Below are 23,264 nucleotides of genomic sequence, written 5' to 3'. Positions count from 1 at the left end.
AATTACTTGACCATTATGGGAGACTCAGGAAAAAATACTTTATAAGTACTTATTAAAGAAAGGGCAAGCAGAGATGCCATGTTGACACCAGCTGGACATCGTCTTTCAAAGTTCAAAGCAAAAATTTGGCCTACTATGCAGACCATATCCTGGGTATGGTATCGATATGCTGAATGTTATAAACTTTCACTCTGATGCAAAAGCACATGCACATAAAATACATCCGATACGATTGGGAATGTAATCTGATACAGGCGTTTAAAGCCCTAAAGTTGGGATGTTGTGTAAAACATAAATAAAAACAGAATACGATAATTTGCAAATCCTTTTCAACCTATATTCAATTGAATACACTACAAAGACAAGATATTTAATGTTCAAACGGATAAACTTTATTGTTTTTTGCAAATATCACACTCTTTCTGACTAAACCATCTTAGGGAGTACTGATCTATAAGTTCTAACATTTTCTGGCTTTTGCTACTTTAAGAGTGCATTATGGGGTCTGATCTATCAGATTTAATGTTTTCTGGCTGTTGCTACTCTAAGAGTGCATTATGGGGTCATTAAAAAAATTCTCTTTGGAGACCATGCCCTAGACACCAACACCATCTACGTCTGTATGTTTGATAGCTGTCATGTAATCTGCTCCTTGCCAGGAACGTGGTTGGGTTGCTGCAGTAGTTGGGTTAGCCGATACATTGATCTGCCCATGCCTTTTTGCATCTGTGCATATTCCCTTATGTTCTTGACCTGTGAAAAAATAAATTGAATCGTAAAGTGATTTACTGGGTCTGTCTGTCAACCTCTATGGAAAAGGACTAAAAAAAATAAAGAAAAAAATTTTCACAATTATGAGAAAGGTATACTTACTCTGAAAGGCTGGGGAATTTCCTTAGCTGAGCATTTCCTGTGTGGTGAAGATGTTAAGAGAAAGTTTCTTTTAACTTTTTGCTTGGCAAAGATACAGCTGTCTATACCCTAATCTATGAATACCAGGTAAGCTGATTTAGCAAAACTGGGCTACTGATTAAATTTTCAAAGATGCTTATACCATTCAACTGAAATGTAACACTTTGTCAGCATGTGGGAGCTGCTATGATTATCTTTTAAAGCTCATCTAGGAGCTATTCAGAGAGCTATTAATCTCTTGCTCAAATTAGTCATAGTCAGTTGGATACATTACATTCATTTTGCTCTGATAGTTTCTATGGTGTTTATTGTGAAAACGGTCAAATAGTTTAAGTATCTTGGAACTTACTTAGATGATAAGCTCAGTTTTTTTGAGAACACAGACATATTTCCAAGCAAGCTAATCATATATTACATTTTGAGATTGAATTAGAATGCACAAGGGCTTTGGAGTGAGTAAAACACACTAAAAACCTCTAGTAATTTAGTTAAAAGTGTTGTTTTTAATATTATAGCTTTGCTTGAGAACTGTCAGATAAAAGCAAGCTCGGTAGGATCATTAGAATGGCTGGCAAACTTGTATTTAAGCTGCAGAAGAAGCCAGATGAGCTGTATAAGGCTGCTATACATAGGAAGGCTCTTGCTGTAGTGAGGAGGCTGCCTGAGGCTATCTTCTTCACAGTGAGTTTGACTACTTTTCAGTTTGATGCTTTTGCCCATAACTAAGAAACTGGCTTAATGTAAACAAGCAACACCATTAAGTAGACACAAGGTATGTTCACTGTTCACTTTATCACACCCTCCCCATAAAAAAAGAAACAAAACTGGCCACCCAACCACCCTTCTGATAAATAAGCTCTTAGAACCAGAATCAAGGGCTTGATGATCACAGGTCTCATGTCCCATTCTTACCACCAATCTACAATATTAGCCCTAACCCCTAATCTTTAGGACACAGGTTCTGAGACTCAAAACTGAAAATTCACATCTTCATACCTATGACTAGGTCAAGACCCATGTTATGAAATTTCAGAAATCGAGTCTTAGAACTCAAGTCTCAAGTATTAAAGCACTAAATGTCTTATTCCCAGCCCCAGTCAAAGCATCTCTTTGTTGAAGCTCTATTTGTTGCTAGATTGAGTTGTTGCTCAGTCTTGGGATTGAGGTCCAAGGTGTTGAACCACTTTAACTTTATCTTCACTGAAAATTTACTGTATAATATAAGAACAGTGAACTAATAACATACTTCAATGAGAAAATATCAAAAAGATTAACTTGGGTGAATGACTCTGTACTTGATGTTCAAAACATTTCAAACTGAAAAAGCCTCCAGAGCTCCAATCCAGAAGTGTATTTTAGAACAGTCAGAAATGTTATGATGCATTCAGTTATCTTAGAAAACTGCTTTCACACTGAAAAGATTTTTACTGCTCTTCAGAAGTGCCAAAATATGTTAAAACGGCTAAGCCTAGACAGGGGGTGCACAATTCCAGTCCTGGAGGGCTAGTGCTCAGTACAGTATGGTGATTTTTCAGCTTAAAAACACATGATTCAACTATTAATTGCCAAGTTTATTGGATCTGTTTGACTAAGGGAACTACCAAACTGGACACCAGCTCCCCAGGCCCAAAACTGTGCGTGCCTGGCCTACACAAACAAATGATTCGTATATTGGCTAGTGTTACTACAAATACACAAACAACTACAATATGTGTTATTACAAATCAGCACTGTGAATTATGTAGTAGTAATATCTAAGATAGGGTAATTAATATGACCTGCTTTTTCCTTGATGCCACAGTTTACTTTTTTATCTAGCAAGTTCTTGAACAAACCTGGAAAGTACCAGGGTCTGGAGTTGTACCGCTGTTGTTGGTTTCACCTGTCAATGACTGAGAAGATACCAGATTTCCCCTCTATCTGCTGCATTTGGCCACTGACCACAGTAACCTCAGACTTAGGTCTTTTATTTTGATACTGAGAGCATGTTGGCAAGAAATGCAAGCATGGTGCTTCCACCAAAATAGCATGAAAACAGCCTTTTCAATTTAAAATCTAAGCACGTTTACTGCCTCACACTTTTTTGAATGTTGTAGGTTATGAGATATTTCTATATGTCATTGCTTTTTATTGCACTATTCCTTTAAATTATGAAAGATCTTACAATATCAAATCAAATTTATTTGTATAGTGCTTTTTACAACGGATGTTGTCACAAAGCAGCTTTACAGAATTTTGGAAAAGACACGTTTCAACAGGACTGTAAGAATGTACAGAAACCCATGTGTGAATTTTAATTCACTCTTACAACTCTGTATTAGTTATAAAAGGCAAAAAAAAATGTTGCACATTAAAGAAAAATGTTTTTTCAACATCAGTCAATCCAAGGTCTGAAAAATCAAATATAAAGCAAGATCTGTGTCAACTTCCTTCCAAAGAATTTCTGTGATGATGACCCTTTTGAAGCCTTATCTGCGTCATATGTTGCTAACATAACTGTGACTTAATGAATGTCTGATGTTGAGAAACATATTTCCTGTTGTTCGACAGCTTCCTGTGGATGAACACACAGAGTGAAGGAGTGAAAAATTTGGATTGAGAATGGTGTTTGAAGGAACTAACTGATATTCCTTAGCAAGTCTTTCCACAGTTTGAACACACTGTAAATGGATTGCATATTGTCCATTTATTGTGCTAGTATATCAATATCAAGATTATGCCAATGAAAGATTTTTCCTGTAACCATGCATGGTAAAATCCGTTTAAGAACATTTATTTTACTTTAAATTTAAACATGTTCTTTATTTAATTTTCAGAAATATATTACGTACTAAAAATCTTCCATGTAAAAAGGTTCTTTAGGGTGGTTCTACTATGACATCATTTCAACAATCCTTTTTTAAGACTGTTTGTTGTATTATTTCATTCAGAGAAAAAGTTACTCCTGCTGGACCCTACATGGCTGATTGTGGAGAATATAAACCATGAAGGAACAATAGGGTGAAGAGAGATGGAACAGCATGCTCAGTTATTTCTGCAAATTACTTCCCACACATGTGATCACTCCTACACATATAATTTCAGAGTTATGCAGATATAATGCTAAAAGGTAAAAAGGCATTTTTTTTGTTATTTTCACTGCTAGAAGCTGAATGAGCTGCATTGTACATATTATAGTTTAGATTATATAATGAGATCTGGTTGAAAATCACATGTTAAAACAGGTGAATATATAGTGTACAAATAAAAAAAATGGGTTTGATAACATTTGAGTAACATGCTACATTTTATGACTAGCATATGAATTAGGACTACAGATGAAAACACAGTTGTAGTTATTTTCTGTTAGTAAACTATTTTTGTGTAGTGTAATGCAGTCAAAGTAGTGTAAAGTGTTTAATGCAAATATTTAGGTGGTGACCAAAGAGGGCGGTGGTTTCACGCAGCTGTAGCATTACACATAGCACATGTGATGTGAAGACAAGAAGAAGAAAAAAAATTCTGGGAAATCTTGTTGCCTCACAAGGCCAGTCACGTCATTTCCTTCAAAGACAAATGTGTGGTTTCAAGTCTTTAAAACCTTTTGCCGGGCTGACGATCATGACTAGTTTCAACCTCTGTGCATGAAGAAATGAATGGTCATGATAGGAACATGCAGGCCCACAGATCACATTCAACATCCAGTAAGTACAACAACTACACAACAGCACATAGAGCTAGTGCATGCACAAACACCCACACACACACACACACAGACACACACACACACACACAGTCATAGACACATGGACAATCGAATTATTTTTGATCTGATGAAATTAAGAGCAGTTATGATATCAATGTTTAAAACTTGTCTTGAGAACATAACATGCACTTTACATCCATAAAATGCAGGTATTCTGGTACTGACAACAAATGATTTTACTGTACTTGGCTTATTATTACCAACAATTCAGCTATTACTATACTAAGAGGGAATGATTTGAATATCAGAATAAAAACACAATCATTTTTGAACTGGTGATACAACAGTAATGCAATTGAAAATTATGGAAAAATACTTTTTTGATAACTTTGCATGTACTCATGAGATGCATGTGTTCTGGCAGTGACACCAAGTTAAAACTTCCCTTGACTTTACAGTAATTTAGTTTGTTAAGGCCAACAATAAAGCTACCAAGAAGATGAGGCAGTGAATGCCTGACAATACTTCCATGTTTTGGTGTAGAATGTAATGTAACAACAGTTTAATCCAATGCATTCTGCTCTTCCCAGTGGTCTTCCTGTTAGGTGTTGTACTGTTGACCATAATTCACTTGGTGAATACAACAGTTCCATGCACCGAAAACAACTCCAAGATTCTTCAGAAAGGAGTGAAGCTTGCCAGGTTAATGAATAGGACCACTGCAGATATCACAAAGACATATGTAAGTAGTTCACCATCTTGCGGGTTTACATGCATTCACATTTACACATTTATTCACAACAGTAATGTTTTGCACATAGCATGGAAATTAGTGTTTTGCATCCAAATATGGTAAATTTCTGGCAGGTAGGCTACTATACGCAATGAGGTAAGCCCTCTCATTCACAAAACTGATGTGTAGTGTCTGTGGGTGTCTGTGGGCATGTAGGAGGTACATAAATAGCTCTGTTGTTATGCAGTACTACAGCTATAAGAATTTCCAAAACTCAGATTAAGCCTAGACTTAGACTAACTGAAGCTCTTTCATGTGAAATTACCACTCCCACCACTATTTTATCTAGTATTAGATGTAAAATAGTGTGGTATATGTAATGGCTAATGTAATGTGGAAGTGGGTGTTTGTATTTTAGTATATCCTGTGTATTCATAGTGGAAATTATGAAGTCAAAACCAGAGCTAAGAAATAGCTGGAAAGCCTTTTGTTACTCATGCTGACAGCTGGTTAAGGTAACTTTAGAACCAACATTAATAAGAAATCAAAATGCAGTTTCCTGTCACATTGTGACCATATTTTTCTGGCTTGCATTTTCAGCATGGTGGAAGAGAGAGATGAAATATTAAATTATAAAAATCAGAAGATGTTCAAATGTGGAAAAAAGTCATTGCCTTTTGATAGAAGATTGCAGGAAAACAAGACATTTGTCTTTTAAATGACATGATATAATGAATCTTGTTTAATATGACCAGGAACAAAGTAAAAAAGGTTCATTTTGATTTCAGAAATGACTTTAATACTGCTCTAATACAATGAATAAACAGTTAAAGTGGTGGTTCAGCTAAAAATCAAATTCCCCACTTACCTGCAACATAATTCATCACAAGCAAGTTATGATACAATGAGTAAACAGTTAAAGTGATGGTTCAGCTAAAAATCAAGTTCCCCACTTACCTGCAACATAGTTCATCACAAGCAGTACATGTTTGGTGTTGGAAGTTCCCATCTTTAACACTAGAGCTACGAAGTTGCAAAACAAGTAATGGAAGCTTATATCCTGCAGTTAATACTCATAACAAACTGTATGCCTGAATTATCAAACACTTATATCACACCAAGTGAAGTCATATCAAATAGATTTTGTTTTTGTGGCTTCTGACAGGCTTTAAGTTGACTGCTATTTTTGGCTATACAATTACAAAAAGTAATACATTTCACTTTTACCTACCCATTTAGTCATTCAATGGATGAATATAATCAGAATGGGTCATCAAATGTTACAAAATGTTACGGTGTCAGTGAAAACACTTCATATCATTAACACACAGCTGTTGCCACAGGCCGAAATAAACTCCTGAGACTCAAAGTTACTTCATGTTCGCCAGCATTTCAATTCTTCACTTTCATGAATGCATACCTTACACATTAATTAAGTAATCTCAAACAGATTTACTTATGAGGTTTCTCACATTGGATGAAAAGTGGGGATATTGGTATAAATGTGGCCAAAACAGCACTACAGTAGCAGCCATCATGAAATCTGAATTTTGTCTTGGGAAATCAACTAAATTAGTTGTTCACTTTTTTCACATAAGTATTGCTTCAGTGTTATTAACTGAAAAACAGTTTCTTATAGATTTTAGTGGCTTAATAAGGTATTGATGTTCTTCTCTTGTCCAGCAAGCCTATCAGGGGGACTTTGTGGAGCAGTTCTGCAAAATGTCAATGGACAATGTGCCAGCCTCCACGCTTTCTGGCCGGACTTCATCTGAACGCGTGCTTAGCATTTATACTCATCTAAAGGAGTTCCTGCCACATGTGAAGAAGGTGCTGGAGCAACAGAATGACCTGCAACCCCCCTCTAGCCCTCTGCTCCCTGTCTTGTCTCAGCTCAAGGAGCAAATCAATCACCTTGCCCAGAGGGTGAATTGCATTTTCCAAATCCTGCAGCCTAACATCCTTGTGCCAGAGCCACCAGCATGGCCCACCAGAATTCCTCCTGCTCAAAACATCTTTCAGCAGAAGGTCTATGGCTGTGTGGTTCTGACTAGGCTCAGTGAATTCCTCTCCGCAACGCTTGAAGAACTCAGGTCACTCAAGGGCAGCATGGGCAAAAAAAGGACTGGAAAAGAACTACTGAGTAATAGTTGGAATTAATTAGGGTTTATCTATTTTATTTATTATTTATTTATTTTTGCACATACTTTCTGTAAATATTAAAAATGGGACTACATGTTTAAGGTGATTGTGACCACAAAAGGTGACAACAAAATATATTTATTGCATTAATTTATTATTATATGTAACAATTAATAAAAATTTTACTTTGGTGTATAATTTGTCCTAGATCACTGTGAGTTTCTTCTAATATTGCCTCATACACTTATTTTTGAGCAATGATGTAAAATAGTATTTTATTATCAAAGGGCTACTGTGGAACTGAGGGCCAGTTTTCTAGACCTAGATTAAGCTTAAGATGAGATTTTAAAAATATTTTAATGGAGAATCAACATTGACCTTACAATTGTTTCCAAGACTTGTGATGTTATGTACTTTATTGGTCCTACAAGGGGAAAAAATTGTCATTTTGCTGCCTAAGTACACTCAATTTGGGAGTATCACCAGCAGAGTAGCACTGCTTAGGGCAGTGAGGGGTAAAGGGCCCAAGGGCACTTCTTGGTCAATCATTGGATTTTAACTCATAACCCTCTGATCGATGGCTTACCTCTCCTACCACTAGGCTATCACCCACCCCGTCTGGCTTAATCCATGTCCAGAAAATTATCTCTGAAAGTTTATCTCATCCAGTGACTGACAATCCTGTTTGGTTAAGTTTTCTTTGTTATATAACATGACTTAGATGGACTTAATTATTCCTTAGATGGATGGCTCTGACCCACAATTGCACTTTGATCAATTCCATCGAAGGTCATGTATGATGATACAGATGACGTGGATGTTTACGCAACAGTTCACAGACATTATGATGTAAGCCATATTGGCTTTTGTGCTCTGTGCTTATGCCCTGAAAAATAAACTGGTGTAGCTAGTGGACTGTTGTCTGAGACAGAGCCTTGTGTTGAGACAAGTTTAGAAGACAGGAAGCGAAAGAGACTGTGATATCAGCCCGTAATGACGCATTCAGCTCAACATATCAGATAGGAAACAAAAAATACTGACTAGCTGTCTCCCCTGTCACAAGGTGGGTGTGTGGGAGTGTGTGTGTTTGTATGTGTGTTTGTGCATTTGAGTGTTTAAAGCCATTTACTGTTTGTTCAATAGATCAAATAAACGTCCTGGCTACTGTGAAAAATTTTTCTTCATTGTGATAAAAAGTTTTCAAATGTTTTCTCATGTAAAATATTTCAGTTTAAAACTTCATCTGAGCATTTAGTTTTTGCATCTGGATATCTCTGGACATCTGTATATATCTATATATATATATATATATATATATATACATAAGTTTTATTAGCAAACAAAACCATAACTGTTCAAAAGTCAGTAGCTTCTACATACAAAGCATGAATCTGGAAAACGCATGCAGTGGGGACTGTGGCTTTAGGAAAAACTTCTTCAGAAGAACAAATAATGCCTTTTCCTCCAGTCACATGTTTCTATAAAAATGGAAGCAGGGAGATCTACACTCGGTCAAGTCAGAAGTTCCGCATTTAGGCTTGTGTTAGCGACACTGGGGCTATGAGAGTGGCAGCAATGCTGACAGTAGTTAACCAGAACTCTGTGGCAAATTAGACTGTATATTTTCTGTGTATTTTATAAACTGAAGGCTGGATTTTAAGGAAGTATATGGTCACTTCCCATTTTTTAATTATGCTGTTGCTTGTCCCAGGCATCATGATTTAAACTTTTGGAAAGGTGAACGTACTCTCTACCAGGCTTGTGCATTTATATGTCATGATTTCCACTTGATGTTATTTATGCATTAATTACAGATACTTTAACAGCAACTGTCTAATGCAGTGTTTTTAACCCTCCTCCTGCTCCCCCCCTTGCATTGTAGTCTTTGCCCTGCTCCCAACACACCTGATCAATCTTTTAATCTCATTTACAGGTCCTTACTTGGTTGAGCTGGGTGATTTATAGCAGGGAAAGCCCTACAATGTGTGAGGCAGGGGACCAGGGTTGGGAAATAATGTGGTAATATTTATGTTATTGTGAGTGGTAGGTCATGTGAGTAGTAGGTCATACTATTATTGTTAATTTTTTGTTGTTATTTTTCAGTTATAAACATCTGACTGATAGTAATAAACATTTTAATGATGCTAGCTAGTTGTGCTTCATATACATTATGACAAAAGGAGAAGAGGAAAAATGCTGTTTTGAGTTACAGTACTGTGCAAAGGTCAGAGCTCTTGCATGATTTGTTGAATTATCAGTAAAAATGACCATTAAGGAGAAGTTATTTACTTTTCAGGAGATACTTCTGAGGAGAATAAACGTATGGCACTTAATAAAAGTGAGAAATCAAAGTAAATACAGTGAAAAACAGAACTGGAGTTTATTTATTTCCAAAACTGGAAATAAAAAAAAATTAAAAGATAAAGAGAAAATTGGTCTCCTAACAACTGTGCAAGACCTAGTAGACCAAATGATGGTACCATAACTGTCATCATCAGAATAACATTATTCGTGGCTTTTATCTTTGAGAGATAGGAGAAAATCAAGGTCCTCTTGCTTCAAATCTGGAAAAAAAATTTATTTCCGCACCTACTTCCACAGTGAGAAAACAACTGTACATTATGGGCCTGAAACAAAGTATGTCTTTCAAGATGTTGTTACTGTGAATAGGAAAAAAAAGACAGTGGAAATCTTTAGATAAGTCACCCAGAATTTCTATAAAGTTGGGATATGACTCGGTCATGGATGCTTGCTGTAGCCCTAAGGCAGAATGAGTTAAAAATCACCCAGTCTATCCTGTGGTTTCACTTGCAAACAAAATAAATATCATTTGAAATTAACTTTCTTCAAATGACTAAATTTCTCTAAATTACAGTATTATGATAAAAAATTATTTCAGTTTCTAATTAAGTTAAATTAATTTCCACCTCTAACATACCAAAATTATAATTTTGAGATGTTTGTGAAATCATAAGTAACTGAATTAAGGTTATTAGGTTCTTTAAAGAACTTGCATGAAATAAAACTACCTGATACAAATTTTTAAAAAAAGGTATGTCATTCAGTTTCACTAAAGTATTAGTCTTTCAAGACACACACTGTTTGGAAGATTAGATTGCAAAACTATATAGCACATTCGCAAGAGCATCAAGTGATATGAGAATGTGCTTTGCATCATACTTGTGTCTATCTCTGCATGGGATATTCTTTATTTCTGTAGAAATAAGAGTGGGGATTTTATGGTACTGTGGCATGCTGCTTATTCTCAAAGAGACAGAGAAACGAGAAAAGATTGTGTTACGGTGGAACAGAAAGCAGGGCAGTGGGTCTGCTAGTGGCTGAGAGATAATGTGCGGTAAGGGGACCCCCCCCCACCCCCCAACACACACACACACACACACACACACACACACACACACACACACACACACACAAAAAAAAGAAAACAAAAAACTAAAAGATCAAAACAGATGCCTGTGTGAGAACAGCACTTCATTTCTTCAAAGTAGAAGGCTTATTGTTTTCTTCTTCACAGCAGCTAGCAAGGAGTGTTTCATATAAAACAACATCAAAGGCCTGATGAGCATTTTCTAAGTATTACAGGAATTTGTTGTGAAATGAGGGCATGGCATTCACATCACAGCTCAGGTTGAGCCTCAGTTCCTGTGTTTCACAGTATGATGAAAATGAAGACAAAAGAGAAATTCTAATTGTTATTCTGTATATACAGTACTGTGAAAAACTATTTTCACATTTTTTCACACCTGAATGCTTCAGATCATTAACTCAATTAAAAACAAAATGCTGTTTTTAAAAATATAATTTAATTTATTGAAGGAATAATGCTGTTCAACCCTACCTGGCCCTATGTGAAAAATTAATCCCCTTCTTGCTACCAAATCAACCAGTTAGCATTGACGACTCCCAGACATGCATCTACAGAACTACAGGCCTCACTTGCCTCAGTTAATGTCAGTGTACACAATTACACAATAAGACAGACACTGGAAAATAGCATCCATAGGAGACCTACAAGGCGCAAACCACTGCTGACCAAAAAGGACACCATCACATCATCTCATATTTGCCGAAAAACCATTTCCATGACCCCCAAGACTTTTGCGTCCACGGTGGAATTTTTTGGATGACAGGTCCTGTTACATTTGGCATAAAGCTAACACCATATTCCACCATATGAATATCATACCAACTGTCAAACATAGTGGTGGTGTCATGGTCTGGGGCTGCTTTACTTCTGCAGGACCTGGGCTACTCTTTCAGAAATCCTGAAGGAGGATGTCTGCCTGTCATGTAGTGACCTAAAGCTCGAGCACAGTTAGGTTACACAGGGAAAAGATCCGAAGCACACAAACAATTCCACCTCTGAATGGCTCAAAAGAAACAAAATTAAGGTTTTGGAGTGGCCGAGTCAAAATCCTGGCTTCAAACCCATTGAGACACTGTGGCAAGACATTAAAAGGGCAATTCATGGTCAAAAACACTCCCATGTAGCCAAATTAAAACGCTTTTGTGAAAAAAAGGAGTTGGCCAAAATTCCTCCACAGTGATCTAAAAGGCACATCTCAAATTATTGCAAACATGTGATTGAAGTTGTTACTGCCAAGGGTGGCACAAGCAGTTACTAGTTTATAGAGGGCAGTTACCTTTTTGCCTGGGTGATAAAGGCTTTGAATCTTTATCTTCAATATATCATTTAAAACCTGCATATGTATTTAGTTGCGTTGTTTTTATCTTATATTTAAAATTAGTTGGATGATCTGAATTATTCTATTATTATTTTGGTATATGATTTTACATGCATTTGAATTGCTTGACTCCTCAGGTAATCTTTAAAATAAATGGCTGTCTGTGTGTCTATATTCCAAATGAAGAGAAATCACCAGCATCTGTCCAATGCTCTGTTACCACAGAGAAAAATGTCATTTTGCAGTTTTCCCTGCATTTAGAAAATAACAAAAATTCTAACTCAAAACTCATAAAAGAAGTCAAAAATCATAAAAGAAGTCATAGGGCAGGGCTAAATTCCACCAATGTTAAAAATGTTACTAAACACATGAATTTAAAACAGCTATTAAACTCAGACAACATAGGATGAGTCAGACATGAAATAATGTCTTAGCAAAGCTGTTCTTAAGTTTTGTGCAACTTTTGAACACTGGAGGAACAACAAAAAGCTATTTCAGTTACCTCTGCTTTCCCTATAGTTCTCTTATATCCATGCATGATCAACAATAAACTTAAACTCTGTAGCTCTGTAAATAAAAAAAAAATTGCCAAATTTACAATTATGACACGAAGAAGTTATAAGACTCTACATGTCTCTCAAAAACATTCACTAATAGCATTCTACAACCACCCAGTGGCTTCTATTGTAAATGTTTTTCGAGCCAATAGGTTTTCCGTTATTTTCTAAGAAGAGGGAAGCCTTTTGAAACCAAATTAATCAATCATATACATACAGATGCAGAAAATTCTAGATTTGGTTGAAAAAGCTGGAGTGTTCCTTTAAACTATTTAAATAGTCTTCTTACTGTACATTACAAAAGCATGCAAATAAACATAAATACAGTACAAAAGTAACAAGAATTTCTTGTTTTCATTAAAAACTTCAGATCTTGTGAGTAAGTTTCAAGAACAAAGTTTGGTTCCAGATTTGTCCAGTCATAACAGGAATTTGTTAAATTCTTTCACAAGTGCATATTTATGATTTAACATAATGAAGCACTGAATAATTAAACCAGGTATTAGACGATAACATCAAATAATGCTAACGGTGTAAAGGGTTAACGCGAATTTACATATACAAAAAATCAAACACATGAAGAAATAAACATTTAATAAATAGATAATTTGTTTTTAAATTATGAATTTTTTTTTCCTTTTGCATCATAGTATGTATACATATATAATATGGTATGTAAATATGTAGTAATAAACATACACAAATATACATAATATATATGTATGTCTGTAAATACATATGTATATATACACATATTATATATAATGTGAATATAATTGTGTATTGAAATGTGCAGAAGACGTATAGACATTATATACGTATATATAATGACCAATACTAATGACTTTTCACCTATGTCCTTATTCTGTAAGCAGTTATTTGATATTACTGACCTCTGCTGGTCATCAGAAACAACCACAGCTGAAGCTAACCAAAGAAATGAACACTCATGAATTCGTAATGAGGTTTTTCAAATTGTATATTAATATAACAATGTAAAGTGCATACATCAGAACAACAAAGGCATTCAGCTCTTCAGCATTTAAAGCATATGTTTAAAGCATTTGATTTATAATGATTCTTTATTGCTATTCTAGACTTGACATGCCCCTGAATAAATTACCTGTTTTTGCATCAAGAGAAATAGAACTATTAAAGGCAGTGAACACACATTTAAATGAGTTCAAATAATTCTACTCATATTGCTTAAAAGTGCGAAGATGGACAGCATCAGATTAGTTAAAAGTATGAGTTGACTCTCCATGCAACTCATCAATGAACTTTGGTGGTATACAGTGGTGCACATGCAAAGTCTACACAAGTCTAAATATCAGCAGACATAACAGTCCATGTACTTAAACATGCCAAACTCAATGTTGTGAATACAAACTCTGGGACCGCACATTAGTTCATAGAACTATGTACAACAGCTGTGCAACAGTTCTTTGCCAATTTAATGCTACAGATATAGTGCAGATAAAAGTTATGTACCTTTGAATTAAACTTTAGTTCAGTTGTCCACCATCACTTGCAGAGAAGCGTTGTATCCATATTTAAGAAGCGAATGTGCATCCTCGTTTCAATTTCTATCCCTTTGAGAATCTGTTTAAAAGACATTTATTATCAGATTTGACATGAGCAGTGACATCTCATGTCATCCAGTATGTTTAAACTAGTGCAGGTTTTGACTGCTCACTATGTAGCCATTAGACAAAGGTATATATTCCACTTCTTGCTCTAAGATGCATGGGTGTGGCTAAAACAAGATTCTGCCCATAGACAACAGCTCTTTGTGCTTCAGCAGTGACATGAAAAACAGAATTTCTTTTTAAAAGTTTTTTAATGAACTAATGATACATCTAAAACTTTAAACTTCACTCTAAAAGAAATCAAAAATATTTGAGAAAACACGGTCCCTCATGTCCCTCATAAATGGCAATTTTGTATATATTTAGTTTAATACTATATCAATAAATGCCTTGGGTTTAAAAACAGTTTGAACTAATTCAGTAAAATGGTTCATACAGGAAAAACATACACAAGTAGCATATCATTGCTATCACACCAACAATTTGATCTCTGAAAGGGCAATATATTAGGAAAGGCAACCAATGTAAAGAGATTTTATTCCAAATGATTTCAGACCATTTCTATTTGTCCATTCATGATGAAATGGCATTTTGAAATGGTGTAAAAAATTAAGAACTGAAAGTTCTGAAAGTGAGTTTTGATGAGACAGCAATGGTTTAAAAATAAATAATAAATATAAAATGTGAATGAACAGACAACAAAAATGTACACACCTTCAAAAAATGCTCAAATGTGATCCCTGCATAAAATTCATCTGGACCCTGCAGAAGAACACATTTTAAGAACGCTGTGTACAGATGTTTTGTAAATTAGAAACCAGCTGTTTCAGCTTCTCATGGCAAGTAAGAGCAAGAAGTCCAGATGGCCGGATGAACCACATTCTTCCTAAGCCTGTCACAATTATTGTCAGATTGCAATTGTTTGAGCGGATTGCAATTATTTTCAACAGTTGTGAGTTTTCATAATCATGCTTGTGTCCAACAAACTAGGTGTGTTTTTATATATTGGGCTGAGGCAAATGCACATAAATAAAGATAACAGAAATCGCTTTTTTGAGACCCATGAGTCTCACAAAAATAAAAGTTCTAACTTCTGAGTGGTGCTATAACACCTTTAGAGGGCAGTGGAGAATATTTGTTTATTTGATGTACGTTATTAACAACTTTAGAGTGCATCAGTGAATAATGTTTGTTCATTCGATATTTGTTAATTACACTTTTAGAAAACAGCGATGCATCATATTTATTTATTTGATTTTTTTTAATAATACATTTATAGAACAGTAGTGAATAATATTTGTTTATTGGATGGTTGCTCACAGCTTTAGAGGGAAGTGATGAGTAATGTTTATTTACTTGATGTTTATCTATTGCTTTCAGATGTGTGTGAAAGCAAAAATCCACTCTTTTCACATCAAATATGAACCATTAACAAATGTGGTCATACAAATTGTTGATGACAGTGTGTCAGCAGTGGCTAAATTGAAATTAGAACCAGTAATAGCTGCTTTAGCAGAATTATAACAATAAATAAAATCATTGTGAGTTAATTCTGTTATGAAATGATGTTGCAGAGCCTTACCCTATACATTTCCCTAATGTAAAAATCATTGCCATGTAACTATCATCTGGTCTAATCTCCAATATTACTTGATAATATATAATGTATCATTATTTGACAATATTTTGGTTTCCAGTCAAACTAATGAAGAGAACCACCATATGCCCACAGTGTAACATGTTGTCTGTGCAGAAGACAGGTTATTAATAAGAGTAATGCTACCTGTTTGTATGCACAGGATGCACTGTCCAGCTAAGTACAGCATGGTGAAAAATAATTCTTTTTTTTTTGCATATTTGTCACACATTAATGTTTCAAATCATTAGATTACTTCTAATATTAGGCAAAGATAAAGTTTTATCCAAAGACCTAACACTTGACAATTTCACAAACTTGCTTCAATTTAAATATTGACCTAGAAAAAAATGCAAAATTGAATATTTTGAATAGTTCCTCTTCCTACTTGTCATTGACTTTTCTTTGTTTCAATTTTTCACAAATTCAAAAACCTCTTGTTGTTTAGGTGCAGGTTTAAATGAAGAACCCCCAGAGCTTTGGACTCCACTGTGCCTTTTTTAACAAAACAGTGCAGAATGCACAGTATCTCACAAAAGTGAGTACACCCCTCACATTTCTGGAAATATTATATTGTATCTTTTCAGGGAACAACATTATAGAACTGAAACTTATATATAACTTAAAGTAGTCAGTGTACAGCTTGTATACCAGTATAGATATACTGTCCTCTGAAAATAACTCAACACACAGCCATTACTGTCTAAATAGCTGGCAACACAAGTGAGTCCACCTCATATTGAACATGTCCAAATTGTGCTCAAAGTGACCACCATTATTATCTAGCACTGCCTTAATCCTCTTGGACATGGAATTCACCAGAGCTGCACAGATCACTACTGGAATTCTCTTCCACTCCTCCATGATGACATCACAGAGCTGGTGGATGTTAGACACCTTGCGCTCCTCTGCCTTCTGCTTGAGGATGCCCCACAGGTGCTCAATTAGGTTTAGGTCTGGAGACATACTTGGCCAGTCCATCACCTTTACCCTTAGCAGCCTTGAGGTGCACATCTTGGAGGTGCATTCGGGATCATTATCATGTTGAAAAACTGCCATGCAGCACAGTTTCCGAAGGGAGGGGATCATGCTCTGCTTCAGAATGTCACAGTACATGTTGGAATTCATGTTTCCCTCAATGAACCGCAGATCCCCAGTGCTGGCAGCATCCATGCAGCCCCAGACCATGATGCTACCACCAACATGCTTGACTGTAGGCAAGAGACAGTTGTGTTGGTACTCCTCACCAGGGCGCCGCCACACATGCTGGACACCATCTGAGCCAAACAAGTTTATCTTGGTCTTGTCAGACCACAGGACATGGCTCCAGTAATCCATGTTCTTGGACTGCTTGTCTTCAGCAAACTGTTTGCATGCTTTCTTGTGCGACAGCTTCAGAAGAGGCTTCCTTCTGGGACGACGGCCATGCAGACCATGTTGATGCATTGTGCGGCATATGGTCTGAGCACTGACAGGCTGACCTCCCACTTCTTCAACCTCTGCAGCAATGCTGGTACCACTCATGCATCTATTTTTCACATGACACCAGAGAGGGAGGGATATCAACACAATTGGGCACAATTTGGACATGTTTACTATGAGATGTACTCACTTGTGTTGCCAGATATTTAGACATTAATGGCTGTGTGTTATTTTCAGAGGACAGTCAATCTGCTATACTGCTATACAAGCTGTACACGAGCTACTTTAAGTTATATCCAAGTTTCATTTCTATAGTGTTGTCCTATGAAACGATATAATAAAATATTCGCAGAAATGTGGGCAGTATATTCACTTTTGTGAGATATTATATGTATAAAGGTAATTGCTAAAAAGAGGCAAAACAACAAATAAAACAATATATTTGGCATAGTTTCTGCACATTTAACAACAACATTTAATATTTGAGGGTCAGTTATTTTTTTTAAATTACACTAATATCCAAAGCAGTGATGTATGCCAGAATTGAGAGGACCAAATGAGAGCATGTATGTATGACTATACTAAGCTTACTAAGTAATATTTTTGTGAACAGTAGATGCATTTTAATTGAAATATCCTGATCCCTTATACTTCCCTTCCTTTTGCTCTTACATGAGCTATTAATCAATTTCTCTTCAGCATTCTGAAGTATAGATACCATACCATGCGACCCATCGACATGCTGGCAACCTCCAGCATTGCAGCATCTGCAATGCCCTTGGCTGTCTCCTTCCCTAGTGATCCACTCCGAGAGAGTAGCTCCTCCACCACCTGCAGAGAACGATAATACATTTAATATAAAAACATTTAGGTGCCAAAAACATGAAGTGGTAACCTGTAGTTTAACTGCTAACTTTAACATTAAAATAATCAATAAGCTGTTACTGATTTAGTTGTTAAGCTTACTCTGAAGCTAATCATTCTAAAAGTATGTATGTATTTGTTATGCCACATTAATGTGGATCCAAGCAGTTTAAGAGTCTTACATGTCTGTATTCTTCCAGCGTTATGGTCCCATCATTGTCAGTGTCGTGCATGTTAAATAGGACTGTTGGAAGAGAATAATGAGAGAAAAAAGAACATAAAACATTAATGTGCTGTGGCAGTAGAGTCAAATGTCCACTGCAGAGAACTGACACTCACAAAGAAAAGCCTTAAAGAACACTGTTTGAAGTTTATACTGTTTCACTTAATTCAGCACTCCATGTGTTGCATTTTATGAGCAATATGAACATCTACCTAGGAAAAAAAACTTTAATTAGTGCAAAGCCTTTCCATTATTTATTTATTTATTTTTACAAAAGATTCTTCAGACTCACACAAACATCTCACTTACAGAAATGATCCTTTAAAGTGCCCTCCATCAAATAGTTTTTAAGAAAAACTAAAAATGGTTCTCCTAAGATATTTCTCCAAAGAAACTTTTCTGACAGCTTTTTTTTAAGAGCATAAAAGCAGAACTACTGAGAGAGAGTAATAACAGAACTATTCATAGTGATATTGCCATTTTGCTTCAAAGGTAATCTGACTTCATCTTTATCTGACTTTACTTCCTTTGAAGGTGCAGTGCATAGGATTGTAATGTAGGAGGCATCAGGGCAGAATGCAAGTGCAAGTTGTACTCGGCAGATCCCATGTTTGCTGGCTACTATAGCATTGACTAACTGCTAACTTACTTGCTTTAGTGGCACTGGTGCTAACTTTGATGGCACCAAAATGTTTGGTTCAACAATTCTTCTTTTGGAAAGAATCTTTTCTAGTTTGTAATGCAGCATTCCCCACTAGCGCCAGTTGGAAGATGTAGAAAGATGAAGAATCAGTGGTTGCTGCAGGTGCTGGCCAGCCATTTCCAGTTGTGAAAAGTTTGAGAACCGAATTTTTGACAAATAAAGGATCATACTTATTATTTGGCACAAGAACAATCAAAACAGGGTAAATCCTGATTGTCCAAAAGAAGCAAAAATATAAAGAACCAAAATGAAATCGGGACAGGGGACAGTCGAAAACCGTACAGCCCCTGTAGGTTCCATTACATGCTTGGAAGTGGATTGGGGGAGGAGGGGTTTGCACTAGGTTGTAATCTGTAACATCATTGCTGGATGCCAATAAATGTTACACACTGCACCTTTAAGTATTGTAGATGCATTCTTACAGCGCAGTTTGGCTCTCCTTAGTTCTTCTCTCTGCTCCTCCGTCATATGCACCGATGGTGGTCTAAAGTAGGACATGACAATGAGGAACTCCTCAAAGCCAATCTCTTGAACTGGGCCATTACCATCTTTCTGGAAGTTTCTGTCGAGACACAGCACATGAGTACAAATTATAAATGGCTCAAGGTTTGAATATATGTAAATAGTTTGCCATTGTTCATCTAAACTAACAGTTTACTGTGCATTTTCCATTCAAAGTGTTTATTTGAGTTGAAGAAATCCAGTTAAACAGATTATTACCACATGAAGTAGTGTTGTTAGGACAAATCAAATTATTTTTTATACAAATCTTAAATGAACGATAACAAAACAAACAGCCTTTCTGAATTCCAAAATACCTTAATGTAAAAAGGTAATCTAGAAAGCCTTTAAAGAGATGTCATAAAAAATTAGGGCTGTCAAGTAATTAAAAAACTGTATATATCTAACTTCATAAAGCTAATGTGTCCTGGTGACTTCAGCCCTTTATTATGTAAATTGGCCTATGTGCTGTGGCTATCCACTTAGCAATTTGCTGGAGGTTAATGCATTCATTGTTTTCTGCCACTGTCGAGTATGGTCATTTGCATATTACAGGGCTAATGCTGTTGGCCTTAGATGTGTGCTTGGCTTGTATACGATATTGTAGGCTGGATGTACTCCGGTGATAACTAAACTAAGCCTGGTAGTAAATATCCATAAATAAAATATATATCCATATTTATCGAGCAAACTGCCTAGCTAAGTTTTGAAATGAAAATTCCCATCCAAGGGGCCTTTCTCTATCCATTCACCGATTTAAAGAGTATAGGATGACTTCTAATACAGTCTTCACTTAATTCTTAAGTTGCACACATTCTATTTTCAACATGAGTTATAAGGTCAAAAATAACCTGCATTAGTGGGACTAATTTTTTAAAACTGTGTTAAAGTGAGATTCTGTTAATGTGTTATTATCACACTAACTTCAACAGCCCTATTGAAAATATATAAAACAATAAGTGGCAAAGAATACATATAAATGAGTGCATACATTGTATTTTTTACTATAAGACAGATCAATAGAAAATTTAGAAAATGTGCATTATCATACACTATCAGAAATGTATAAAACTGTCACTGGGGCAGTGCCTTTTGTCAGTGAACATAATTATACTACAGTCCACTGAAATTATATTTTGTAAGTTGTATTGACTTCACACACACCCTGTCTACTATAACAGTGTAATTCAAATTGGTAAATTAATCAATCACATTTTCAAATGCATCAATGTTTTAAAAAACTTGGCATACAAAGTTATTTTTGTTAATAAAAGAAATTGCTCTACTGTCATGCAAATAAGTTTTAGGCTAATTCATTTCAAGTTGTAGCACATCTGAAACAATGAACGAGGAAATATCACAATTTGTTGTCAACAAAACCACCATTTGATCCATCGCTGACCTTCTGTCAAAGAAAGCCTCTACAATCTGGGATCGAATGGGGTTGCACGCTAGGTCTGGAATTGTGTTGAGATCATCTCGCCTTCAAGAAAAAAAAAACACCATGTATCGTTCACATGAGGCTTCAGTGCTTTAATGTTAACAAGTCATAATATCATAATAAAACCTACAGTCGTGCTACAAAGTTCATAAGATTAGTAAAACTCTCTGAATTTCTACATAAATTGGAGCCAATGTGATCAGATTTATCTTCTTAAATTACGTAAATTAAGATCTATTCCCATTTTAGGTCAACTTTATGCAGCGTTCACAACCTTTCTAGCACCACTGTACCATGATACGTACGTCCAACTTTTGAATGTGTACAGAAGAATATTATAGAGATATATTAGGCCTTTCTTATCAACTGAGTGAAGCCATATACTTAAGTAATACAGTGTAAGATTTTGTGTCCTGTGACAAAAAAGGTCAGAACATCAAAATAAGGAATAGTTTGTATACTTGTATACAAGTATACACCTTGTTGTATACACCTTCACAAAAGTGGAGAGACTACTTGCCTGTAAGAAATATTCTACAGAGAGGAAAAAAGACAAAGAAGAAATGTGGATTTGGCATTGGTTAAAACCAACCTACCGTAGGACATCACTGTTGTGGCTTAACTGCTTGAAGCGATTATGAAGAATCTCAGTTTGCTCCAGTGAAACTGGTAGATGAATGACAGAAGAATGGCAGCATTATTTTGTGTGGCCATTGTCAATAGGTGGCAACCTTTACAATAGAACATGCTAAAAAAAAGTTTTCTGGTTTTACAGCCTTATCCACAGCCACTCTTCTCATTATTATCCTAATCTTCTATTATTAAACCCATACATATTTTACAGTATTACTGTACTTACCCTTACAGGAAAAGTCACATATATTTCACATGTGAAGCATACAAAAGCCACGTGTTTGCAAATAATCCCATTTTTATCGTGTGACCATGTTTTTGGTCACGGGTGAGGACACATTTGTAACACAGGAAGCACAAAAACCCATACACATGTTAAATTCTCCTACCTGATGAACACACCCAAGTTTTCAGAACCTGATGAACACATCCCTTTATCTATATAATATATCATTATTTTCACAGTTTGTGAGTAATCAGAGTTATAAAAGGTCAATTGTTAACCATGATTTTGTTTCACAATTATTACTGAGTGTAATGTGATGGGCTTGGAAGTTGTAAAAACAGCAAATTGTACTTTTTGTTGAACGTTATCTGTTTCCTGACCTTTCAAAGGCTATACATGGTTTGTTATTTTCTATTTTGTCCAAGTCCATTTTGCTGTTTGTCCTTTTTAGAACTATAATTACTCGATGAATTGTCAAAATAATCAGTAGATTACTCGATTACTAATATAATCGATAGCGACAGTCCTTGTTTATACGGAAATCCCATCAACTGCGTTATTCAGAGTTCTGTTATGCCCTTCTGTAATAATGCAAATGGAAACACCTTATCTTTGTCATTTGTTCCACACAGCTGCCTGTTATAAATATAACTAATGCTTCCTGGCTGAGTTTCAAATGAAACATTCACCATTGCCAACAACGGTTGCAAAAGACTGCAGCCTGCATCCTGACTGAAACCAGCCGAACTGAGCTTCCTCAAACACCTAACAGTGTTTGTGATACGCTTATTTCATCGCGCTAAATCGTTCCTACGTCATTTTCTTGAGAAACTATAGTACTTACAGCCTGTCTTTTCAGACAAAATGCGATACTGATGATCGTCCGGGACAGAATGAAATGCCCCCATTGCCACTGAGCTCTGTCTTCGGCTGTCAGATCACCATTCGATGTTTCCAGTTTCGAACACAAGCGCCGCCTGGTTTGGTTTTGCATGCGCATGCAAATTGTAGATTACTGTCTCTCTGAGAGAGCTAAAATAACTTCCCCGTGGTCCTAGTGCGGCGTTGTGCTCTGAAGTCTTAACGTTCTTTTTTGTTTTTGCTGTGGACAGAGTGGGTGAACCTGCCTGTAAAGATGGACTGGGCGGAGCTATGTAGCAATGGGCATCAGTGGTGGCGGACCTTTTGCCCGGCATCTTTTGTGCCGGACCAACGGCCTGAACATATGCAGAGGTGACACTGAGCAGCCACCAGCCTGTGAGCCTGTGGAGGGGATGGTAACCCCAACTCT

At 36.0% G+C, this 23,264-nt stretch overlaps 2 protein-coding genes across 4 annotated transcripts; one reads left to right on the top strand and one right to left on the bottom strand.

The window, feature by feature from the left end:
• Nucleotides 1-369: 369 nt before the first annotated feature.
• On the bottom strand, nucleotides 370-23,121 carry tescb (tescalcin b). Of its 3 annotated transcripts, XR_001858951.2 has the most exons (10): nucleotides 22,818-23,121; nucleotides 21,711-21,780; nucleotides 21,076-21,156; nucleotides 19,568-19,734; nucleotides 18,429-18,490; nucleotides 18,106-18,213; nucleotides 15,039-15,086; nucleotides 14,227-14,337; nucleotides 874-910; nucleotides 370-753 (listed from the first exon to the last, which is right to left on the bottom strand). XR_001858951.2 is itself a non-coding variant. In XM_017721157.2 (8 exons), the coding sequence occupies exons 1-8, from the start codon at nucleotides 22,879-22,881 to the stop codon at nucleotides 14,260-14,262; spliced, it is 678 nt and encodes a 225-aa protein (XP_017576646.1). In that variant the 5' UTR covers nucleotides 22,882-23,121; the 3' UTR covers nucleotides 13,697-14,259. The 3 variants fall into 3 exon arrangements, 2 of the variants coding, with proteins under 2 accessions (XP_017576646.1, XP_017576647.1); XM_017721157.2 differs by lacking the exons at nucleotides 370-753; nucleotides 874-910 and having other exon boundaries at nucleotides 13,697-14,337; XM_017721158.2 differs by lacking the exons at nucleotides 370-753; nucleotides 874-910 and having other exon boundaries at nucleotides 13,697-14,337; nucleotides 19,595-19,734; nucleotides 22,818-23,118.
• Nucleotides 4,506-7,568, top strand: m17 (IL-6 subfamily cytokine M17). The gene is made up of 3 exons (XM_017721156.2): nucleotides 4,506-4,595; nucleotides 5,188-5,339; nucleotides 7,014-7,568. Exons 1-3 carry the CDS (start codon nucleotides 4,544-4,546, stop codon nucleotides 7,488-7,490), a joined length of 681 nt encoding a protein of 226 aa, XP_017576645.1. The 5' UTR covers nucleotides 4,506-4,543; the 3' UTR covers nucleotides 7,491-7,568.
• Nucleotides 23,122-23,264: the final 143 nt, after the last annotated feature.

Source organism: Pygocentrus nattereri, chromosome 23 (assembly GCF_015220715.1).
Source record: "Pygocentrus nattereri isolate fPygNat1 chromosome 23, fPygNat1.pri, whole genome shotgun sequence".
NCBI classification, from domain to species: Eukaryota; Metazoa; Chordata; class Actinopteri; order Characiformes; family Serrasalmidae; genus Pygocentrus; species Pygocentrus nattereri.
The sequence above is the reverse complement of the archived record's forward strand: the minus strand, read 5'-3'. Positions and strand labels throughout refer to the sequence as shown.